Source organism: Magallana gigas, chromosome 1 (assembly GCF_963853765.1).
Source record: "Magallana gigas chromosome 1, xbMagGiga1.1, whole genome shotgun sequence".
Lineage (NCBI taxonomy): Eukaryota > Metazoa > Mollusca > Bivalvia > Ostreida > Ostreidae > Magallana > Magallana gigas.
The window spans coordinates 52,052,377-52,070,185 of NC_088853.1; the positions used below are offsets into that span (position 1 = coordinate 52,052,377).

At 32.6% G+C, this 17,809-nt stretch overlaps 2 protein-coding genes across 7 annotated transcripts in view; both read right to left on the reverse strand.

Annotated features, from left to right (window-relative positions):
- Window positions 1–4,771: 4,771 nt before the first annotated feature.
- Window positions 4,772–17,809, reverse strand: part of LOC117687253 (scavenger receptor class F member 1-like) — a 56,640-nt gene continuing 43,602 nt past the window's right edge. For both annotated transcript variants that reach the window (XM_066070577.1, XM_066070574.1), the window contains 4 exons: window positions 8,150–8,278; window positions 7,695–7,832; window positions 7,288–7,414; window positions 4,772–6,409 (listed from right to left, as the gene is read on the reverse strand). In XM_066070577.1, coding sequence (XP_065926649.1) covers window positions 6,286–6,409; window positions 7,288–7,414; window positions 7,695–7,832; window positions 8,150–8,278 — 518 coding nt within the window. In that variant the 3' untranslated portion in view covers window positions 4,772–6,285. The remainder of the gene's footprint in view (window positions 6,410–7,287; window positions 7,415–7,694; window positions 7,833–8,149; window positions 8,279–17,809) is intronic.
- LOC105331908 (uncharacterized) overlaps window positions 9,104–17,809 on the reverse strand; it is a 32,150-nt gene continuing 23,444 nt past the window's right edge. For 4 of the 5 annotated variants that reach the window (XM_066070540.1, XM_066070542.1, XM_066070545.1 and 1 more), the window contains 7 exons: window positions 17,359–17,418; window positions 16,760–16,810; window positions 15,057–16,608; window positions 14,889–14,942; window positions 14,703–14,756; window positions 13,514–13,603; window positions 9,104–11,460 (listed from right to left, as the gene is read on the reverse strand). In XM_066070540.1, the coding sequence (XP_065926612.1) occupies window positions 11,321–11,460; window positions 13,514–13,603; window positions 14,703–14,756; window positions 14,889–14,942; window positions 15,057–16,608; window positions 16,760–16,810; window positions 17,359–17,418 (2,001 nt within the window). In that variant the 3' untranslated portion in view covers window positions 9,104–11,320. The remainder of the gene's footprint in view (window positions 11,461–13,513; window positions 13,604–14,702; window positions 14,757–14,888; window positions 14,943–15,056; window positions 16,609–16,759; window positions 16,811–17,358; window positions 17,419–17,809) is intronic. The other variant, XM_066070553.1, reaches the window with a different exon arrangement.

Consider the following 17,809-nt stretch of genomic DNA (forward strand, 5'->3'; position numbering starts at 1 on the left):
ATCTTTTCGGTATTTATAAATAAAAGAACCCTCTGAGTGTAGTGAAGACATTGGTAAAAGTCTCAAGTCTCTATCTCTTATGGTTTCAGAGGAGTAGCGATAGCAAGCATTTAGTATAATAGGGGCAATAACTCTGTATTTATTCCAAGGGTAAGCCAAGGGGCTGTATTTTAAAATGTCTTACGATGTCCTACTACATCCATGAAACAGTTTTTCCCTAGTACCCTAAACCAAAGAGATCTAAAACCTCATTAATTATCAGATAACCAAATGACCTTGACCTTGACCTTTGACCTTCATGTCATTTTGTTGGGCCATTGTAGATATTTCCTTCCCAAGTGGTCGGAAGTCTCTATGATAAGTAATAACAAAGTTGGAAGTGAGTTTATGGAAATTTAAATACCTTCAGGGGCAATAACTACTAGAAGGGGGCCTCATATCCTTTCGGTATGATAGATTGAAAAACCCTCTAATTGTATGAAAGACATTGGTAAAAGTTTCAAGTATCTATATCTTATGGTTTCAGAGGAGTAACGATAACAAGCATTTAGTATCATAGGGGCAATAACTCTGTTTTTATTCCAAGGTATGCACCAAGGGGCTGTATTTTAAAATGTCTTACGATGTCTTACTACACCCAACAGTTTTTCCCTAGCACCCTAAACCAAAGAGATCTAAAATCTCATTAATTATCAGATAACCAAATGACCTTGACTTTTGACCTTCATGTCATTTTGTTGGGCAATGGTAGATATTTCCTTCCCAAGCGGTCAGAAGTCTCTATGATAAGTAATAAAAAAGTTGGAAGTGATTTTATGGAAATTAGAATACATTCAGGGGCAATAACTACTAGAAGGGGGCCTCATATCCTTTCGGTATGAATAGCTTGAAAAGCCCTCTAATTGTACTGACGACATTGGTAAGAGTTTCAAGTCTTTATCTCTTATGGTTTCAGAGGAGTTGAGATACCTAGCATTTCCTTCACAAAAGGCAATACTTCTGTAAGTTCTGGGAGTTTTTTGACACGGGGTCAATTAGTATCATAACTTTTAATTAGCAATTACATAAAGTTTAAATTGTTTTAATAACCCTAATAACAAAAAAAAGTGAAGGAAGAAGAAGAAGAAGAAGAAGAAGAAGAAGAAGAAGAAGAAGAAGAAGAAGAAGAAGAAAAAGAAGAAGAAGAAGAAGAAGAAAAAAAAACATGAAGAAAACAAGAGGTCTTTCACCTGAAAGGTGGAAAGACCTAATTATGAACAATTTCTGCAGCATCATGTAATTTTGTCAACAAATTCAATCGACAGTATCTAATATAACACTTTGACATTTTTAGATAATTGAACTCAAACTGATAAAAAGGCAGATCTGTAAAAGAAAGTTGATACGAGAATTTGTTGGAAATGTTTCAGACTTTTCAAAAAAGTGTTTATGAAAATTTGTTTGAAATGTTTCAAACTTTTGATGTGATGAGTACTCTTGGTTTACCTAAAATTTCCTTGATACCAAGTCTTACACTCCTCACAATGACCAGTCTGAATATCACACAAAACACAATTGACACAGGTTATGTATATTCAATGATAAGGACACCCAATATTTGAATAATAAAGAAACAAAAGAAAACTGCAAAAAAGAGAAATGAAACCATTAGACATAAGCATTGCATTCACAGAAGTAAGATATAACTACATCGACAAATGGAGTCCATATATCAAAGTTAATTTTTTAAATGGATGAACAGCGCTTATTATCCATTTCGATTCATTTGTGTAGTAACAATGTTTATTAAATCAACACGTTTTGTCGTATATACTGCGGTTTCTGTTACAGAAATGTTGTTTAATACGGTATAATGCTACCATCCTACAAGTTTACAAGGATAAGGTAGAATAAGATGCAGAATGCACGCCACATGAATCGTATCCTATCCAATCCTGCATCATGTAGCCAATCAGATTTGAGTAAAAATTGTAGATTGAATATGCAGACAAAAATTTACGTTACAATGTATTTACAACACCAATTCAGTTTGTTTTACAGACGATGAAGAACGTTTATCAATGCGATCTAGTCGGCTTTACAATTTTGTCAATTTAGGAATAGCATTAGCATAAGCATACTGTAACCATAATAATTCACAAATACAGCATATGATTACGGCATATATGTATTTTTCTGTCTTATCTAAAATCTACATCATGTTAAAAAAGAAAAATCAATCGACAAAGAATTCGAAATATAACTAATAGACGAATTGTTCTCGAACAATTAGAGGTCTTTCCACCTCATTGTGTTTTATGTTTGAAATAAGATTGCTGCAATAGAATAAAGTTTTTTTTAAATATGCGTTACTTTATAAAAAAGTGTCAAAAGATTAAGTATGCAATTTTTAATTGCTTGACCTTGACCTTTGACATTTATGTTATTTTGATCTGACAAGGTAGACGCTTCCATCCAAAGTGGTCCGATGTCTCTATGATTATTGATTCCAAAGTTATTTGTGTTTTATTGAATGTTCCAAACTTTCAGGGGCAATAACTGATAGAAGTTATTGAAGTTATAGAAGGGTCTTGGACCCTTTCGGTATGATAGATTGAAGGAGCGTCTAAGTGTACTGAATACATTAGTAAAAGTTTCAAGTCTCTATCTCTAACAGTTAGTGAGGAGTAAGGATAACAAGAATTTGTACAATAGGGGCAATAACTCTATAATTGTTTCATGGTAGGGGTTTAAGGGTTATATCTTGAAATGTCTTATGATGTCCTACTACATCGATGAACAAGTTTTTCTCTACCACCCTAAACAAAAAAGATCTAAAAACTCATTAATTAAGAGATTTCCAAATTACCTTGACCTTTGATCTTTATGTCATTTTGATCAGCCAAGGTCACTCCTGCGAATGTGTTAGGAATGTTATCTTTATCGTTGCTAAGTATGTAATAAATCCAGAGGTGCTCGAATGAAAGTTCACGAGACTTCACCGAGATTTGTTTAGTTCCTGTAAAATTTCGAGCGGAAGTATAAGTGTTCGGATAATATTCTCAAAATACGTAAGTACTGGTCGTTTTTCATATCGTATCCTACTTTGGTTTTTGTTAAAACATGAAACTCTTTTAATATGTTTGTCTTATTTCACCATTTAGCGGTTTTTCTATTAAACGATAATATTCAGAACAGAGTTATCGTTCGTGTTCAACCACGTGTTGAGTGGTTGAAAATATAAACATTGCGTGGCTTAATAAAATCATATCCATGTTTGATGCTTGTGGTGTGCAATACCATGTTTTAAAAAAATAATGGATGTCTGTTTTGCATAAAAACCTAGTACATCGAGTCATTTTCAAGGAACATTCTGCATAAAGTAGTATAGGTTGGAACTTCAATTTGACTCCTCATTTCCTTATTTTCATATCTATTTTTTACATACTTCAAAAAAAGGGGGGCCAACTACATGTTAATTCACTTTTTTATAGGTAAATTTTCAAAAATTTTTTGCTGTGAGAAAAAGTAGGGGGCCAGGCCCCCCCTGGCCCCCCTGAAGCTACGTGCCTGTCTATGAACTAGACTATAAACACGAGGCACGATTTTTACTGCGAAACTGAAAGGGTCAAATAAAACCACGTGGTCTAAAATTTAAATGACAATAACATTCGCAGGGGTGAAGGTAGACGCTTCCATCCCAAGTGACCCGAAGTCTCTATGACAAATAATAAAAAAATTGAAAGTGATTTTATAGAAATTTAAATACTTTCAGGGGCAATAAGTACTAGAAGGGGGCCTCAGATCTTTTAGGTATAAATAGATTGAAGAGCCCTGTAAGTGTACTGAAGACATCGGTAAAAGTTCCAAGCTTTTATCTCTTTTGGTTTCAGAGGAGTAGCGATAACAAGCTTTTCGTAAACAAGGGCAATAACTTTGTAAGTCCCGGAGATTGTCAGGAACAGGGTCATTTGGTATCAGAACTTTAAATGGCCAATTACATGAAGGAAAAATTGTTTCAATATGTCTTATAATAAAAAAGCTGTCCCTTGGAAAATAGAGAAAAATAATAAGAATAACTAGTAGACTAATTGTTCTCGAACACTTAGAGGTCTTTCCACTTCATTGTGTTTTATGTTTGAAATAAGATTGCTTCAATAGAATAAAGTATTTATTCTGCGTTACTTCATACAAAAAGTGTCAAACGATTAAGTTTGCAATTTCTTTATTGCTTGACTTCGTAAATAAAGGAACAATATGTTGGTGAGTTAACTAGAAACAAATAACACTGAAATATGATACTAGCCTCTAAATGCTTCGTTATGATTAACAACAAATAAGATCTATATTTTTATCGTACTAGGATTTCGCTCAATACTATATTTTAGTTTATTTTATCCTCGGGACCTTATTCGTCCTTGACCAGACACTTGGCGTTGCCTGTGCCACGTTATATAACCAAGATTTATCTCCTCCTCGACCTGGGGAGTAGCCGTTTCTCTGTATAAAAAGAGGAGGCAAAAGACAGCTTCCAGTTGACTACTCTTTTATTCAATTTTAATAATAAAACATTCCAATCAAATTCCATAATATAATATAATGTATAAGTAATAACAATAAACATTGATTACAAAAACTTTGAAAAGAAGATATTATATTTACTTGAACCATCTGAATCATTTTTGGTAACTTTTATTAAAACCGCGCAAGTATCTTAATATGATCTTACCTGTACAAAGAGAGGAGGCAAAAGACAGCTTCCAGTTGACTTCATGTACTGGAGAGCCGTTTTTCCCGCACCTCCTTTTTATACGCACGGACACTGTACCTTCAATTTCCGGACCTTATAAGTAAATGCGATTAAGTGCATACTAATGATCTGACGCACCGTGGTCAGTAGAAGCGTTTTATTTAGATTTCTGACCCGGCATCGACAGGCTCATCACTGGACTTAATAACACATTTCTTCATGAACATAAATAAACATACGTTATCTATTTACCGCATGTACTTTAACCAATTTCTATAGAATTTCCGTTATGATATTTTAATGAATTGGTTGCCGCACTTTATAAAGAAAGATTACAATTTTTACTTCTCGCATTCACCTAAAATTTAATCTCCACCCGACCTGTCAATCAAACTTCTAATACACCAGGTTTATAGTTCAAAACAATTATTTGTCAGTACAATGTTGATGTGTCGGCTATTATAGGAAAAAGACAATGCATAAAATGTGTGCAATATACATCGATATTAAAAATAGAATAGAAATACTTTTAAATCGTGTTTATTACCTAAAGCTAAACAAAAAACAAAATAGGCCATAACATATAATCTAGTATCATATTTGAAATCTGTAATAACCTTGGCAACACGAATGTTTTATGGAAGTTGAGACTCTACACTGAAGTGATAATTATTTTGATTGTAAATTATCGTAAGTAAATGTCTAAAATAATCACTTAATGCAGAGTTTGCTAAACACATGTGGCAATCAACCGTTTTAAATGCATATGTTAGTCATTGTTCTGATTAGCTTTGAATTAACTTGGTTGAAGGCGTACTGAAACTTGAAAAAAAAATAGAACAATAACAGTAGTTAGCATTTTTATTGACTAGTGTACTAAAATAAATATAATAAATGTTTTACACGATTTTTGCACACAGAGGGAAACACACTTAACAATGAAATATAGACAGTCTATCCGTATTTTCATCACAGCACAATCATCAACATACAAGGAAAAACAACTCTTTCAACACTTGAGAAAGAATCAGGCGGAATGTCAATGAAGCAACAGATAAAAAAATATGAATTAAAAGTGCATATAAGTGTACTTCATGTAAAAATGATTGGAATTGTGATAATGCATCATTAGCATCTCTCATCGGTGAAAAACTAGCAACTTTAATCTATAGAACAGACTTACTATAGTACATGTATTTATTTGTCTGCATTTTACAATTCACTTTAACTTGTTTAAATATATAATAATTGTTTAAAGCACACATGTGATAAATCAAGCAAAGATAAAAAAATAATGATAATGTAATCTTATGATTAAAAAAGCTAAGCAATTTCCTTTTTAAACGATCCAACACCGAATGGTGTCATATATTATATAATATTAACCTCGTATTATTTTATAACGAGAACATACCATTCCTTTTTAGCTTATCTCATTCAGAATAATTAAAAAGACATCGGTAAATAAAATTTGGTTTCATTGAGGAAAGCGATTTTCTTAAATCTCTTTCGATTTATTTAAAGAAAATGCATAATTGTATTTGAGAATGGACAATCTATAGTTTTTGATATTCAATTTCCTTGTGTGTTATAGCTGAAACACACAAATTCTCATCTTTTTTTAATGCAACTTCACTGAGGCTATTTCTATTAACGTTCAAGTTTTGCAGCCTTCTTCTCCTAGAAGTTGAAAAAAAACGCATTTAAGGCAAAAAAGACCCACTGTACAATCTATTTGAAGATGCTATTAAAGTTTTTATACCGATTGCATCTATTCCATGATATTCGGAATCAAAGATATATATATAGATAAAACGTAAATTGTTACAGTCATGTGTTTGTTGAGTTTTTGTTAGCTCGACTTATTATCCTGTATTTCCCTATGTCTTAGATTCAACAAAATCTTTGCCATGAAAGAGGTAAATATATTGTTTAAATTGGCCTTTGGAAAGTTGTTCATTTTGACATTGAAAAAAAACATTTTATGTCATAAATACAAACAATTATGCGGAACAAATTTAATCTATTATTTTTTTATTGCAATATGTGAAGACATGCGTTTTATCATGAGATACTTCACATTTACATACCAGATATATCCATTTTATTTCCTAAGTGCAAAATTTGTGTTTATCAAAATGAAATTAAAGTTTTTGAATTAAAAGAATAAATGATAAATGAAAGAAAACTACAAGTAAGCATGTTCATTACAAATGTGAAAAAAAATGTATAAGAGAAATGTGTTAAAAATTGTAGAACAAGAAAAACCACTTTTCATTTCAATAAAACAATCATTTACTGATTAGTCGCTTCAGGAAAACAGGCGTTTTTTCAGTCACTTCTCGGTGATAAACTGTTATTTAATGTATCCATCACCCCGAAATACATATTTTTTTTACTTATGTACAAGAGAGGCGCACTAAGGATTATGCTTATGACAATATTTATTTGATTGATGTGTCATAATGTTTTGCCATGTATAAAAACAATCACATGTAACGTACCTTTGCTGAATTTAACTAGAACGTAAATGACTAGTGTAAGCAAAAGCAGCTCACCTCAGAAATATGATGTAAACGACAAAAATCCCGGTGTTAATTACCGCAGCAATTATCGTTCCTTTAATGATGTACAGGTATGCGGAGATGTCCTCAGGCAGACGATTCTCATCATATCCATCTAAATCTGTTATAATTTGGAGTCCAAGTTTAATCTTTAATCTAATGATATCATATCAAAATCATCGTATTGTACATGAAATAGGCTTACATTCAACGTACAAGTTTTATGATTTATTACAACATGAATTATCATAACAAGCTCACATCAGCCAAGACCAAACAGCTAAAAAGGAAATTGCTAATTTTCTTATCATTTTTTTATTGTTAGTATGAATTAAAAGTAATAGAAATCTATTAAAATTCACGCGGATATTGAAAATTATGTATAAAATGGTTTTGTGTACATTGTTGGCACTGCATTCCTCCCCAGCCTTCTTCGCATCCATCTTCACACGCACCAGTTATATGATCACACTCACGAGTGTTACAAAACGGGCTGCATCTCTCGTAACAATCTATACCATATCTTCCAGGTGCACAGGCTGTTTAAGAAAAACAATAACCATTGAATCAGTGGAGAATTTAATATGTGATTCAAAAAATCAGTTCAAGAAAAATGATTGTTTAAGTGGGAAGTAGGCGACAGATGGAATTTAAATTGAATGTACAAATTCGCGCTTTTATAATGTTTTGTTTGTGATATTATACTTATGAAGGCAGGTGAATTGTGCGCGACTTGTAATGGTATAAATGAATAGGATTTTTTGTGAATGACTAAACCATTGTAAAACCCACTAAAATGAAAATAAAAGAAGTTATTTTTTACTTTTTTTTAATCATTATATAAAAAGTTGTTTACTTGACATGCAGTTAAGACCAGTAAATCCAGGATAACATTCCTCGCAGCCTCCGGTTTCTATATGACAGTAAGTACAGTTGACTGGGCATTGAAGTGAACACTTATCCCCATAAAACCCATTCGGACAGTCTGAAGATAAAATGAAGATAAAAAAATAAGAATTTCTGTCAATATCAAAAGATTCTTTCTAATAACATTATATATATATATATATATATATATATATATATATATATATATATATATATACCTGCTTTCACCAATAGGCGGACATGGCTAAAAAACAATACTTAGGCAGACATATATAGTTTTTTTTAAATCTCAATATTATTCATTGTCCATCTCAACAAGCTATTAAAACACAAAAGTATGTTCATTGGTAGACTGTTGTTAAGATATATTGCATCCAAAGAGATATACATTTTAAGAGGTCTGCCTAATTTTTCAAAACCATGTAGTAGACTTTAAGCTGACATTATATAAATACAATATAAGGTAGACATATATTAATTTTTGAAATGCCTATCAGGCAGACAATAATATAAATAGTAGTAATTTCAATATACATTCAATAGTGTTAATTAAAATGCAAAAGCAATTGCATTCTACAAACATTATTTTTTGGTAACCTAACTCCTACCTTAATTGTATAATATTTATTTTAAAGCAATGTCGTATTCATCTCTTAACACATTTTTAAGTGTATATTGTGCGGTTGTGCCAGCAAATCTGTTTAAAAATTTATATTTTATATAGTCATAGGTAAAAAATTTATTCAAATCTAAATTAACTTATTAATATTAGAATCATTAAAACTTGATGAAGAAGTCACAACATCATTACTATTTTTTAAAGGAAATAACTTTATAATTTTTAACTTAAAATAATAATTTTATTTAAATTGTACACTGGTACATGTAATAACAAACCTCTTATGAATGACAAGAAAAGCGATTCCAAGTTTTAATATTTTTAATATTAAAACACCGATGATCAGAAATATATATATAACAGATGAGAACATTAAAAATGAACTAGTATTACAAATGAAACTAACATGATATCTCATTTTAATTTGTTCTGGACATGAAAATTACTGCATGATATTGTATTTTGATTTGATATGCACTTATGTTGTAAACAGATCAACACAGTTACCGAAACAACTGAAGCAATGATATAAGTACATGTATCATAATTATACACATATTGATAACATGCTCAATAACTAAAATAAATCTAATTCATTATTACCTCCATTATTGTATAAAATATAAGAATTTTTTTTTTAATTAAATGTATTAAAATTTTAAAGATACAGCTTAAACTCTAACGGACTACAGAGTTTAAAAAAACCAAAAACTTTGTACGGTTGTACTAATCCATTTTAATAGTTTAGTAAGTTTAAATTAATTTTAGGAGTCACTATATTCTAATTAACAGTAAATACTTAACTACATGTATTTTAACAGTAAATACTTAACTACATGTATTTCATGTAAACATGAAAACATTTATATTAACTCAACTATGCATATTCATAAACATTAGTTCTAATCGTTGGTATATGAATAAATTAAACCCAGGTACATGCACAACATTCTCATAATAATTAATAGATGTTTAACACCACAGTAGTTTTTCCTTAAAAGATTATGTCAACAAAAAAACCAATGCACTCCACGGGCCTGGTTTTTTACTTCTTTGCCTCAAAACAACTATGTAATATTTCTGAAACACAATCAAGGAAGTGTGTTTAATTTTTGTTTCCTATAGTTAAATTAATTTAAAAACAATATGTAATACAAAGACATAATGCAACTTCTAGATCTCTACATTGTATATGATAATCAAGCAAACTTTATTAATTGCCATCAGTTGTGCAAAAAATTGAAATGGGATTTGATGGGGAATAATTTGCTTGTAAAATGTATGTGAAGAAACATTTAAACATCAAACATGTAGCTATCTTCAATGTTTGTTAGAATAACAGGCAGAATTTAAATTTGGTTTGAAAAGTGACTAAGATAATTTCCAAACAAGAGGTCCATAGGCCACATCGCTCACTTGAGCAACGGCATCAATGATGAAATCAGCTTTATACGGCCATTTAGAAAATATCTGAACAATGTAGGAAAATAGATTTTTAAAACACATTTTATTGTGCTATACATTGAGCTTCTTTCGAAAGTTGATGATTTTATCATCAATTAACTACATGTTGAGCATTTCATTTCTCAAGAAGATCAAGAAGAACAGTTCATAACATCAAACTTTGAACACATTGTGTAGCTCAGGGGCCACAGTTGAGAACAACTGAGAATCACAAAGGTCAAGATGATTGGTTATAAGCAATACCATATGAATAACAAATAACAAATACAAATAACATTTGAGTTTTGGAGAATAATCAGAATTATTTCGTAGGTAATTATACCACCCCCCCCCCTACTGTGACCTAATTATACCCTCAAGATCATTATCATGATTTGAACATGATGAAATTTGCACTACCTGATAATTCTTCAACATAAGTCACAGCATGGCTTTTGAGAAAAAAAATTTAAAAAAAAAAAAGATTTTTAAATATTTTTTCTCGATATAATCTTATGTAAAAATTTGCCTCCCCCCCCCCCCCCATCTTGACCCCTCCCTAACCTTGAGCATCCTGATTTAATCAAAATTCAACACAAATTACAGCTTGTCTGACCTTTTGGTTTTTGAGAAAAAGGTTTTGGAAGAGTTGTCTTTATATATTACTTATATAAATACTTATATATTATCCCATTGTGGCTCAACCCTACCCCCTTGGAACATGATTTAAACAAACTTGAATCTACATGACTGAGGATGCTTCGACACAAGTTTCAGCTTTTCCAACCAAATGGTTTTCGAGAAGGTTTGTTTAAAATATGATATGTAAAATAAAAATCATTTCCCTTTTAAATGGGACTTAGTCCTTCATTTGAGCATATTTGAAAGCCATTTAAAGGTTTCTTTGTGCAAAGTTTGGTTGAAATTAGCCCAGTGGTTCTAGAGAAGAAGTTGAAAATGTGAAAGTTGACAGACGTCATATAAAAAGTGATCTGAAAAGCTCACATGAGCTTCAGCTCAGGTTAGCTAAAAAGGAGTAAACAAAGGTATTTGATTGAAAGTTTTGTTATAAAAAATCTAAAAAGAAAGTTTTTTTAATCGATTGGAATGATTCTTTTTTCTTTTGTTCTGCTCATTCATAATCTTTGTTCTGAGTTGCAGAACTGTGCAAGCAAGGGATGTCGATCTGCTTAAGTACTCCTCCAGACATGTTTTACCTGAAAAAAAAACATAACTTTATGAAATTTAAAGTGCATTGCATCATATAAGAATACTAGTATATCTACATGTAATATTTAATTCTATAATATATGTAAAGTGTGTGTAATGTAAAACAAGAGGCCCACGGACCACATCGCTCACCTGAGCAACAATTGCCTTAACTCTGATCAAATTAGCAGTTCAGTTCAAAATATCTTGACAACTAAGTACAGTAGATATTGCAAAAAAACATTCAAAGTCTGCTAATTTTCATCCACATCTTTTTTTTTTGGTAAATACCAAGCCCCTTTTGTTGTTGTACCTGTAAGAAGATTTTCTCTATTCCTATATACCCCCCCCCCCTATTTCGTGGCCCCACTTTTCTCTAGGGAATCATGGTTTAATCAAACTTAAATCTGCATAACCTGTGCTTTCAAACAAAGTACTGAGTTTTGGACCAAAAACTTTCCCAGAATATTTTTAAAGATTTTTTCTAAATATTCCTATGTAAAAATTCAAACTGCCATCGCGGCCCTGCCCTACCGCTAGGGACTGTGATTTTGCAAACTTGAATTTACACTACCCGAGGATGCCTCTACACCAGTTTAAGCTTTTCTGGCCAAATAGTCTTTAAAAAGAAGATTTTAAAAGATTTTCTCTATATATTCCTATGTAAAAATTCACCCCCATTGTGCCCTCACCCTACCCCTGGACTATTTAAACAAACTTAAATCTATACGATCTGGGGATACTTCCACTCAAATTTGGGCTTTCCTGGCCTAATAGTTTTTGAAAAGAAGATTTTTAAAGATTTTCTCTATATATAAAAAATGATCCCCCATCGTGGCCCCGCCCTACCCCTAGGTACAATGTACCATGATTTGAACAAACTTGATTCTACATGTACATTATCTGAGGATGGTTACACGCCAATTTGAGCTTTCCTGGCCTAATAGTTTTTAAAAGATTTTTTAAAAAGATTTTCTCTATATATTCCTGTATAAAAATTTATCCCCCAATTGTGGCCCCACCCTACCCCCGAGGACCATGATTTGAACAAACTTAAATCTACACTATCTGAGGATGCTTCCGCTCAAATTTGAGCTTTCCTGGACTGATAGTTTTTGAGAATAAGATTTTCTCTATATAATCCTATGTAAAAATCTATCCCCCCATTGTGGCCCCATCATACCACTAGGGACCATGATTTGAATAACTTGAATCTACACTACCTGAGGATGCTTCCATTTTAATTTGAATTTTTCTGGCTTAATATTTTTTGAGAAGAAGATTTTTTAAAGATTTTCTCTATATATTCCGATGTAAAACTTCACTCCCCTATTGTGACCCCGCCCTACCCCCGGGGACCATGATTTCTACAAACTTGAATCTACACTACCTGAGGATGCTTCCATTTTAATTTGAGCTTTTCTGGCCTAATAGTTTTTGAGAAGAAGATTTTTAAAGATTTCCTCTATATATTCCTATGTAAAAATTGATCCCCCTATTGTGGCCCCACCCTACCCCCGAGGACCATGATTTGAACAAACTTGAATGTATATTACCTGAGGATGCCTCCACACAAGTTTAAGCTTTTCTGGCCGAATAGTTTTTGAGAAGAAGATTTTTGAAAAATACCAACAAATTTTCAATAATTCTCAATTATCTCCCCTTTAAATAGGGTGTGGCCCTTCATTTGAACAAACTTGAATCCCCTTCACATAGTAATGCTTTGTGCCAAATTTGGTTGAAATCTGCCCAGTGGTTCGGGAGAAGAAGAAAAAAATGTGGAAAGTTTACAACGACAACGCCGCCAACGACAACAACAACGCCGACGACAGACAACGGACAAATTTTGATCAGAAAAGCTAACTTGAGCTTTCAGCTCAGGTGAGCTAAAAACCATAAGTCACTGTCACTATGCAACGTTTCCTGTTTGCATAACTGTATGCATATTACATGCTCAAATAAAGGTCTCAACTGAACGTTGTAGATAACATAAACTTACAGAAAAATTGCTTTTGTCAAAGAATTTTTTCACTGAAGCATGGAAAGAAAAAAAATACGAACTTGGTAGACTGCTTCCCTTTTCGGTGTTTACCCACTCCTTAAAATCTGTTATTACAGCTTTCGTGTTCGCTTCTGTCCAGCGAAATGAGTCTGAAAAGATAAATTCAAATGCTGGATAGTCTTTGGAAATAGAAATTTAAAAAAAAAGTGTATTAAAAACTCAAAGCTTTTTCTTTGTTTTTACTTTAATAGTAATGATTGATATGCACAAGTTATACATAAAACTCATAAAAAAAATTTGTACAGAGTTTAATTTTGATGAGACTTGCAGAATATTAGATCAGCATATTGGTTTATTTGTAGAAATAAAGGATATTACAAGCATATTAAATCTAGACCAGAAAATATGCACAAACATGTAATCATTTGTTGTATCAAGTAATGCAACTGCTGGATCCTCAACTCCCTGGGAGCTTACAAGCAGAGCTGCCAAATTACGGCGCTAATGCTTTTTATCCACATAGCCAGGTTGTCTCATGAGCCAGGTACCCAATTTAACCCCTGGGTAGAGAGAGTGCACTAGTAGAGTAAAGTAACTTGCCCAAGGTTACAATGTTACAGTAATAGCGACAGACCGGACTCAAACCCGGAGCTAACGTGTCCAAATCAGTCGAAGCTATCAAATGCGCCAACACCTCTTTATAATGTATCATATGATATTGTTGTATGAAATATGATATTATATCGTATAATACAATATGATACGATACAGCATAGTATTATTTTGTTTGATACAAGGTATAAGGGAACCTGCTCCAAAAACTTTAACTATCTCGAAAAACATTAACCTCATTTGGCATCCAAAACTTTTGCATTCAAGCCTGTCCAGTGCATGAGTATCATTTGATGCACCATTCATACAATTTTAGTGAAATTAAGACAAGTAATAACAAGGATATAGTAATCAAAGGGCACCTGCTCCAAAACCTTTAACCTGCTCCAAAAACCTCCTCCACCATCTGAAATTCATGGCCCAAATTTAGAATACATGTCCGTAAGTATGTCAAGATGCACAATCAATAATAATTAAAATACGGGACCTGCAACAATAACTTAAACCAGATCCGAACGCCGAAGCAAAAAAAAACTGGGGGTATAGCATAAGCTCCCCCAGACTTCATCTCTGTGAGCTACGAAAGAGGTTCTCTCTGGTAGTGGGATTCATGCAAAGTGTATATTACAGACTAACCTTTTCTTTGCTTCTTTCCTTCACTAACAATTTCTGCACTTTGTGTTCTAGTATCTGTTAAGTTTAAAATCAAGAGAATTAGTATCAATATATTTCTTAACATGCAAAGTCACATTTTGTTTACCAATTTTAAAATTAACAAATAATAAGCATGTAAAATATTTTTAAAATCCTGGCTATTCTTACCTTTTGTCTTTGTCTTCTTCTCATGGCTTTCTGGTGCCGCTACTGGTAAGCCATCTGAGAAAGAAAAGCAATTCCATTTACATTTATTGAAATTGATATACCTAACATAGTAATGCTACTTAAAAGTAAGATGCAAAAAACTGACTTTCGTATGAAGTATGTTTTTACCTTCTAGCGAACTCAAAAACTTCCCCATATGCAAGACCTCAGTCACTCCTGGAGGACACTGATAGTTGTCCTTATTTATTGCCTCATTATGACCTAGATGGTCATAAAATATTTTTCTGTCATTTTCCGACATATCTAGGGTAGCATAAACTGTTGACACTCTGTGCCTATTTTTTGTTGCTGTGACTGAGGATATGCCAACTGCTTCACACACAGTGAATACTGCATGCCATCCAGAGCAATGTGAACTTGAACTTTTTGTTGCAAACAAAAAATTATTAGTCTCTGCAATCCCAAAATTCTGCCTGTGTGATATTAGCAGTTCAATTGGCCCTACCAAATCATTCGGAATCAGAACTGGAACACACTTTCTCCCTTTCCCAGCCATGTATGCTAGTTTATATTGGCCAATGAGGTACTTTTCTGCATCATCTTTAACACTTTCAACTGCTTCCTGAGGTATCCAGGTTGAATTTATGGCATCATACCATTCCTCAAGCAGTAGCCTTGAACCCTCTTCTCCTCGTCTGGCATGATATAGAGTTAATCGGGCGACTACTAATGAACGAAGCCATGTGTACCGATTAAGTGAAAAGTTTTCCACGGTGTCATCTATTTCTTGAATGAGAAATTGTTTCAATTTCCTCATTTCATCTTCAAGTGGAAGGCTCTTGGGGAGTCTTGCCTTCTTTAAAGAGTTCTTCTCTGTGTGATATCTGGCTTTACCAACAATATCAGGAAGGTTGAAATTGTACGCTTTTCTGAACCTCTCCAATTCCTTAACTTTGGAGTCAAGCTGTGTTTCTGAGTAATATCCCAAAAGAATCTTTATGCTTCTTTGGAAAATGCTGTTTAAGTTCATTTTCAAACCATACTTCTCTCCTTCTTCTCCTGTGCATAAAGTTGAGAAAGCTTCCTTTAGAGTTGACAGATGGTTTCTTTCATACATTTCTTCAAACGAAAGCTCCTCTTCTGCAATAGACTTGAAACAAAAGAACAGTCTGCTGAGTTCTCTCATTTCCATCATGACTTCTCTTCTCACCTCTGTAGTTTTACTCGATTCTGATCGTCTAGCAAGATAATGTTTATATCCAATTGTTTGAACAATCTTGGACTCTCTTATGAAGTTTCCAATAGAACCATCTCGAAATTTATTCAGGATATTCAAAACAAACTCTTCACTATAGTGAAGGTCGAGAGGCCTTAGTGTTTTAGTTTTAACTGGCTGAGCTTGACTGCTACAAGTTTCTTTGTGTTTGTAAAACGTTCTGTTGGAAAAAAACTTTTTACATGCCAAGCACATCCGAAGCTCATCCGGCGTTTTTGGTTTCCTCTCCCTCATCAATTTGGTATCATTATCGTCCAAATGATGCATGTTGTATTTGTATATTCCTTCATGACGTTTTTCTTCAAACCATTTGTTTTGCTCTTCAACTGGTTTTTTAAGGATGGCTGCAACTTCCTCATGTGTTTTTTTGTGACTTGTTATATGCCTTTTCAACTTTCCTCCTTCAATTATTTTACTGCAAAACACACACATTCGACCTGGTCTCTGAAAGAATAGAATAGATATGATTAATGCAAGCAAACTTAAAGATGAATATCTCTCTAAATTTTATAAAAGATCCTTCACTGTAAGAATATTTGTTAATCTAATGGTCTTTTTCTTCATAAAATTGTTACATCAACATTCTACTACATACTTCCTTTTTCGGTTTAGCTCGGGTACTTTTTAACGCTGAATCTTCAAATCTCTAAAACAAAGAAAATTTATAAATCTATAAATTTTAACTTTAAGCACTGATTTTTTACAACTAATTCAAAAATATTCATGCTATACATAAAGATTAGGATAACGAAAGTGATTTTAAAGTTGAAATTAATCTACATGTATATGACTTTAAATTAAAATGAAGTAGTTATGATATCTTAATTAATTGCAAAAGCACAAAATGCTTTCTGAGATATCAACAGGAAACAAAAGTATTACAACCTATTAAAAAAAGTAAAAATTGCTGGCATTGACCTTTGACCTCAAATCCATCTTTAGGTCATGAAGTGTTTAGATTTTAAATTCATTGTAAAACCTCAAAAACTTTGATATAATGCATGGTAACAAAAACGTTTTATAGAGTGTTCTTTAAAATTAATATCCAGCTTATGCAGTCAAATTGATATTAACTTATTTTTACCCCTCTTAATCAGACACCTTAACTTGTGTCCTCCAAATACTGTTTACATATATATAGTTCATATTAAAATATCTGAAACAGAATACGAGAGACATTCTTTCTTAACTTACCCCATCATCTTCATTGAACACTTCTCCAGTATTCTCTTCTCGTTGCTCTAAATCCATTTGCTACAAAAAACACCCCATTAAGTTAAAAAATAGGTTGGAAATACCAAACTTGGGTACAGTACCAATCTTACAGAAAGTGAACCTAGACTAAACCCTCGGTTTACTTTCGGGTTTAACTCCAGGTTAATTAGAGTAAACCCAGAGTAAACTAAAGTAACCCCTGTAAAAAGACCCCTTAGGCAGACGCTACATGTGTATTTCGAATATACGAGAGGTGGGCATTACAGGCAGTAAGATAATTAGATAAAAGATGGGTCTGCTTCACATTTCAATGTTTAAAGAGGACTATAAAAGTAAACACGAGTAAACCCAAAGTAAATACTGAGTGGATCCATGGTAAACCCAAACTGGACACAAATTTCCAAAAGTAAATCCAGAGTAAACCCCAAGT